Here is a 7,826-nt window from a genome sequence, read left to right as displayed (position 1 = left end):
TCAATTCTATTTTACTGGAAATTGTGTGAGCAAAAGAATTTCTCATGCCAAATAAAATAATCAATATATAAATATGACTATCATGAGTGAAAACTGAAATAATTTCTTGACTTCTTTTTACCTTAATCTGGTTATTATATTTTTTTCTGGTTAATTAATACTTTCTGTTATTCATGTCTGTTTTGTTCTTGAAAATCAGAGAAGTAATTAAGTGTTTTAATCTCCCTAAACCTCAATTTTCTTATCTATAAAAAATAGAATTAGTGCTTCCCTTCTGAGAGCAAAAGCACTAACTAAATGTTAGGTCATCTTTAATGAATCCGCAATAAACCCATGAAAAATTTGGTTAAAAAATCATTTCAGAAGTAAATTAATCAACATATTATTTACTTATTGTCCTGGGAGAATAAAAAATGTAATTGTGGAGCAAACCTAATATCTCCTTCCTGTTCTGCCTAGTAAAATAATTCACTTAACAAATGCTAATCTTTTTAATAATTCATTCAATGATGTTTTGGGGGTGCTTCCTATGGACCAGATGCTTTCTCTATGATGGGAATATATCATTGTACAAAGTAAAGAAAAATCTATTACTGAATATAGCCTACATTTGAGAGTAAACACACATGCACACACACACATGGGGTGGGGTGGGGAGAGAGAAAGAGAGAGAGAGAGAGAGAGAGAGAGAGAGAGAGAGAGACTGAGAGATTTTCTTCAATTGCCTATAGTGAACCAGACACTATGATAGGTGTTGTAATACATCATCTCATTTAATCCTTACTCAAACCCTGAAAATTATGTATTAATGCCCAAATGTACAGAATTGGAAATTGAGACTCAGAAAGGTCAAGTGGTTTCCCAAAGTTTCAAAGCCCAGTAAATTTTAGAATGGGGGTTCAAATAAGTTATTTCTGACTATAAGGTCCACGTTTCCAAAAATGGTTACCCTTACTGGAAGAATAGATATCAAATACTGGAAGAATAGATATCAAATAGAGAACAGCTTCTGTCACAAGATCAGAGCACCCTACCCTTTTTATTACTAGCATTCATTTTGAAAGGTTAGGTCTTGAAGGCTTTCTTGATTTCTAATATCTGGGATTCTGCTTCCCTAGAGAGGTCTACATTTGTGGATTAGTCTAAATTACTTACATTTTCTAAATTTTCTAGATTCTAGATTTAGCTTCCAGTGTGTCAACTTTGCTGATTTTCTAGACTCTGGTCTCTCTTTTCCTAAACAGACCTTCAAAGATTGTTATTCCCAGTTCAAGTGAACCTGTGGGCTATCTGGAAATCATTCATTTTCTATTTTTTTAAAATTAACAATAATAATTATGGAACTTATATTCTTAGGCTGCTTCTAGAGATGGAATACAAATGCAGATAAAACATAGAACCTGTCCAACTCTAATCCACTAGCTCCCTCTGGCTTACCTAATCAACTAGTCCACTTTTTTTTCTCTTGTTATATAAGTGTATGTGTATTAATCTCTCAAGATCTGATTAAAACTGTCATGATTTCTTGTATTACTTTAGTTTGTCTTTCAAGTTGACAAGAAGTATATATGCCTACTTACATATATATGTGTTAGGTATGTGTATAAACATGTACATATAATAAAAAAATTTATATAGATAAAGCAATTTATATATAATTTCATACATAAAAGAATGAAAGAAAATATAGATAAAGACAAAGAGAATAATCACAGATTATTTATAAAATCTGTAAATAACTCAAAATTGACTGATTTATTAAATTAACCTACTAGCCCAATCTATATAAAGTAAATTATACTAAATCATTTTACTAAATTGTTGTTCAATTAAGTTGAATAGAAATCTGCATAAAAGTGCTATAAGTAGGAAGTATGTGGCAAATACGATGTTACTATTCATTGTATGCGTGTGTTTTATATATAGTGAATGTTGCAGACATATTAGATGAAGAGCAAAACATTAAGCATTTCTAACTTGTAGGAAACCTAAATTTCTTTTTCAAATTGACTTACCACATAACTAAATCTACCAGAGCTTATGAAAATTTATTACACTTCATCTTGAACCTCATTTGGGAAAAAGGACAGAGTTTCTCTTCAAATTATAATTCACAAAGCTATTGCAGTTTTATAAGCACAATCAATATTGATTAATAATGATGAAAAGGAGGACTGCCTTGGACCTGGCAGGAGTCTATCTTCAGGGAATCTTCGGGTTATCAGGGGATGCTCAGTTCTGTGCTGGTAACATAGACCACTATGCTCAATTTTTGGCTTTGACAAACTAAAGTTTATTCAGGAGGCTTTGGCTAATTTCCTTGGAGAAATCAGCTCAGCAAAATCTATAGATAGAACTAAATTTTTGACTTTTAAAGAGTAAAATTCACAAAATTAACTTTTTAAACCTCTTCTTAACCAGGAACACACACACACACTTGCACACTTACACAACTTAGATATCATTGATATAAGTGTGACATAACTATTCCAAACAAAGGCAAAATTCAGGTCTTGACCAGCAGTCCGGCCAGATATCATCTCTTACACAAAATACTGATTCAAGAGATGTGAATGTAATTGATCAATCTGTATTAAATACAATTCCTCATGAAACATTTAGGAAAAGGTGAGTTATCATAGGTATAACTTGGGAAGGAGCAGAAGACAAAACTGATTGTTTAAAATCATTAAAAATTCTGTTGGGTCCATTTTTTAGTGTGAGCTATGTTAATATTATGCGTGTGTGCCACAACTTCAACTTAGGGCTGTATTTTAAATGAAATTAATTTCTAAAAAGTTTTTCTCCATGCTGATTTAAAAAGAACCTCTTTAACTACTTTTTAAATTTTCCCCTTTTCCTTTCTATTTTCTTAAATTAAATTTGGTTAACAAAGTCTTCTTTTCTACCTATCGTTAGGTGTCTGAGACCCTATGAAAGCCACTGAAGGACACTTTTCAGCTGATGAAATGTCTTTAGGCTCTGTTTTAGACTTTTCTCCTCTCATTCTGTGTTGGAAAACAATTCCCCATGGGTCTCTTCTGTTTCTGCATGTCTTGTGAGCAGAGGCACTGACAGCTTTTGTTCCTGACTATCTTTTCAAGGATACTTGTATAGTGAACAGTCTTGAAAGACAGTAGAAGTAGTTCTCCCTATGGAGCAAAGGGCAGGTTTGTTTACAGTCCACTATAATAAAGATAATTTCTCCCTCTGCGGCAAAGGTCAGGTTTGCTTGCTGCCATTATATATATATGTGTGTATATATATATATATATATACACACATATATATATAAATTGAGTTTCTAAGCTCAGAGAGCTCAGCTATGACGTAAACCCACTGTGTGTGTAAGTGTCACCTAGCCCTCATCATATTGTTCCGTAGTAACTGGGGCTTGGGGAACTGATGCAAGAAAATGACAATACTCTGGCTACTGTTATTGGTATGGTAATAAACTGCCTTTGTCTTTGTCTTCTGCCAGCATCCATGAAACTGTGGCATATCCTTTACGGTTCTTGACATCTTGTTTCCCCAATTTCTGTCATTCTGTTTTATATAAGGATTCTCTTCTCCACTCAGATCCTACAGATGTGACTCATTCGCTGGTCATCTAAATCTTTAATTTCTGTTTCTCTCCAAATTTCTGCCTCCTTAGTTGACTTTTCTCAGTCTAAGGTGCCCACTTGTCCAGAAAAGAACTGAATCAGATTAAACGATAAGTGCCAATGAATTAAAGTCAGAGGGACAAGAAGGATAAAAAAGAAAGTGTGAATATAAAGAGAAGAGTGATTATACATGGAGAATTATACATGGAGTATAGGCCCATGAGAATCCTTACAGCAGCAATATTTTCAATTCTATCCCTAGTGGTAGCAGTATTTTAGAGACCTACTTGATCTGAGGGTTTGAGAGTAGGCTGCCTTGCTGGGCTAGCTGCCTTCCTAATTTGACATTTGACTCTCCATTTTCATTTCTTTGTGCTCACTGGTAAAAATACTATTTCCTTAGCATTTCTATTTCTTACCTCCCTTCTTGACACTTTAACCAATAAAATCAGTAGTCTCATATTCAGATAAATATGGTTGGCGATAAAATGATCAGGATTTTTTATTTGTTTACTACCTCTAATTTCAGAGAATTCCAGAAGAATAACAATAGTCCTCTGCAACACTAGTCCTGAGAATCAACAGCAACTTGTTATAAATGCAGATTTCCAGGCCATATGCCCCAAGGATTTTGATTCATTGGAGTTGATGTGGGACACAGAAATTTTCCATTTTTAACAAGTCTCTTGGGTGAATCTGCTAAAGTTTGTCCTCAGAGCATTATATGAGAAACTCTGCCCCAGAAGCTGCCTCTTGATCTGGTATTATGCACATTTGCTCAGTCTCACAGAGATAATTCAACCCTAAATGTATAGATTAGTCACTGACAAATGTTAGTTGATGGCAGTGATTTGCTCTGGCAGACACCTACCAGGAGTATTTCAATAGTTATTTTTGACCCATGAAACTGAAAGATTCATATTAATATATACAAAAAACTGCTTTGTTTTAGAATTTTGGGATATATTTGGAGTAATTTTTTTCTGATCTATCATGTAATACTATATATGCATTTTTAGCAATGGCCATCTATAGGAAGATGTATAAATGGAATATAAACACTCTTGATAAAATAGTATTAGCCTGAAAGAGCTTTATTAAAATAAGTTAAACAATATGACAAATTTTGAGAGGAAGAGTAGGGGATATTTTGGAAAAGTAAATACCATTTCAGTCATTGCTATTGAGATCATAAGATATAAAGTAGGATGTTAATAAGCAAATGCCCTACATCAGTGTTTTGGGATGTATTTTTAAAAGGGTGTAACATAATAGCATTGATAGTTCTGCAGGTATCTCTTACTATTCTATCTTCCTAGTAATGAAATTTATGGGAAAATTCTTTATTTTCTCAAGATTTTTCAGAACAGCATTAAATAATCTAAATAATAGGAGCATCACAGTAACAGCCCTTCTCTTAGAGTACAGACCAGCACACCTTATTTTCATAAGTTTTGATTGTGAGTTTCTCACTTAAATCAAAATATACTCCCAGTAAACTTATGAGAATGAAGAAAACACCATGTGTCTACAGGGCTTTAGAGATAAGGATGCCAAAGTTTACAATGCCTGGGACTAGGACAATATTTAAAATATTTCCATCTGCACATTAAATTGAATTATTGTGCGGTTGTTTGGGACAATTGATGTCACATAAAACACTTTGACATATGCATATCTAACATATGTACATTTTCACTGTCAATAAGTGGCCTTTATCAATAGACCTCTTAAAAAACAGCAAAATAAATTTCAGACAGCATTTTTCAGATGGATTATCTTCTCTGAGATTATATTCATAAAAGGTGATGGGACTTACAGTTTACGACAATTTTTACTTTTTTCACATCTGGGAATGACACATCATTTTCTGCACTGCATTCATATTCTCCAGCCTGGTCCCTGGTAATTCCATAAATGTCCAAATATTGTCCATTTTCAAATGGTTTTGCTGCAAGAAAAAAAGTACAGCATGTTTAATTGTAGCTGCCTGAGGCTTCATTCAAGTAAAACAACAATCTCATGTTTTCCTATTAGATATTGCTGACAAAACAATTCCAAATGAAACTGAGGAATTATTAAAACCTTTATTCTCCTATGTTCAGAGGAAAAGTCAGAGAAAAAAAATAGAAACTGAACAAAGAATACTATAACAACTATTTCTCCAGAACAGGATATACATGTGTTCCTTTTAATTGATTGTGGTTTCCTAACCTCATCACACATCAAATAGAGTTCTGCACATTTCTGTAATTGAGTTCAACAACCTCCTACCAATGTAGATGAAATTCAGTAATATGACTTGGTATATATTGACTTTTATACACTGTAAGCTAGCAACTTGACACTTAACCTAACTAAATGTTACTTTTCTTTTGGGAAATCTCATACTTATTATCAAGGTTTCAAGCCAGATGGCTTGATAAGAGTATAGAGATATATTGAACTATTGCAATGCTTCAGTTTCCAAAATTATTAATGTTTCCAAAAAAGGTACACGATATATACTATATATAATGCACCCAATAAACCTTGAAGAAAAAACTTGATGACTCTCTAAAAGAAAGTGGTTGTAAAAACCAACTAAATTATCTTTATTTTTTAATTTCCAGAAAAAATATTCTCTTTGATTAAAAATAGAAGTAGATTAAATATAAAGACATGATCACAGATAAAAGAATATTTCCAGATAAAAGCTCCTGAAACAATGGAATTTTCATTTATTTGAAAGCAAATACTTGTTAAACAGAAAAGATCCAGATTATCAGAGACATGGCAAAGGTAACAGGGGTTTATGTGAATTTCTAGAGCGGGAATCCTTCTCCCTCCTTTAACAGATCTTGAAAAATCACACTTCAAGGCATACCAAAGATAACTGAAAAATAAAACAATGATTCCATTAAATTGTCCGTTTTTGAAATCAGCCTTATTTTTGTTTTTATCTTACTCTTTCACGTAAGCAATTATGATAATGTAGAAGTTATAAAACTAGAAGAAAATTTTACTTTACGTGAATAAAAATAAATGAAATTTAATTATGGTGCTCCAAATCTAAAATCCATGTCAATTAAATTATTTTTCTTCCCTGTGGGCTCTGTTATCTAGGCCTATATCAGTTGTCACACTGCCCATCTTCCAGATAACTATGACTTTGTTAATTGTGACCTAGAGTTTTTAAGATATCTATCTATCTATCGTCTGTCTATCTATCTATCTATCTATCTATCATCTATCTATCTATCTATCTATCTATCTATCTATCTATCTATCTATCTATCTATCTATCTATCTATCTATCTATCTATTTTTATTTAAATTAGTTTCAAGTATATAGTACATTGATTAGATATCTATATAGTTCATAAAACGATCCCTCCAACTGCTCTCTCCTTCCACTGGCCCTCCACTTAGCCATCATATTAATGCTAATTGAGTTATGTGTTATTATTTTTGCTGTTTAAACATTGCAAACACATGAACAATAGCTCTTAAAGTATTGAAGGATAGGAATAAACATTAGATTTATGTGTCTACCAGGAACAAAAAGTATAATGAAAAGAGAGAAACGATATGTTTCAGAATTTAAAGAGAAAGAAAGCATTTTTTTCCTCTTAAATGGTTAAATGGCAGGCCCTGAAATATTGAGAAACACTACAAAAAGACATATGACAAAAGTGTCACCAACATTAGGACTACTATATCGCTCAACTCCAGAGAGCACCATTTATGTATACTGAACATTTGTCCCTGCGCAATCTACCTAACCATATTTAGGGATCTATCTCAACAACACCATAGAACAGTGCTCCTATGTACAGCTACTAGAATTACCAGTAAATACTTATGCATTGCATAACTCAATAGCTATAGAACTAGTGAATGGATGACATGGCCAACACTATCAATAATATAACACAAATATAAAGACACTTAGGAAAAAAGCATAAATTCATGGTTAACATCTTCATTTTTCCCACCAGATACTAGGTTTTCAAGCCATCTTGTTATTTCCATTCACCATGCATCAGCTCTCCCCAAAACTGTGCTCCAAATATTCTCTTATTTTTATTCAAATAGTTCTGTTTCCATCCTAAACTCACACTTGCTCTGTTCTCAGACTGATCTTACCAGGTTTAAATTTAAAATCTGAAATGTGAAGTTGTCCAGGATTTAAACCCTCAGGTTTACTAGTTGTCTACAATTTGCTTGGCTGACTCTTTG

At 32.8% G+C, this 7,826-nt stretch overlaps 1 protein-coding gene across 2 annotated transcripts in view; it reads right to left on the bottom strand.

The window, feature by feature from the left end:
• Positions 1-7,826, bottom strand: part of NEGR1 (neuronal growth regulator 1) — an 800,836-nt gene that overhangs the window by 269,110 nt on the left and 523,900 nt on the right. The window contains exon 4 of one of the 2 annotated variants that reach the window (XM_011365696.1): positions 5,425-5,556. The exons of the other annotated variant lie outside the window; for it this stretch is intronic. Coding sequence (XP_011363998.1) covers positions 5,425-5,556 — 132 coding nt within the window. The remainder of the gene's footprint in view (positions 1-5,424; positions 5,557-7,826) is intronic. 2 annotated transcript variants of the gene reach the window in all.

This window comes from Pteropus vampyrus, unplaced genomic scaffold, assembly GCF_000151845.1.
Source record: "Pteropus vampyrus isolate Shadow unplaced genomic scaffold, Pvam_2.0 Scaffold115, whole genome shotgun sequence".
NCBI classification, from domain to species: Eukaryota; Metazoa; Chordata; class Mammalia; order Chiroptera; family Pteropodidae; genus Pteropus; species Pteropus vampyrus.
Note: the sequence above shows the minus strand (reverse complement) of the source record. Positions and strands in the feature narration are given on the sequence as shown.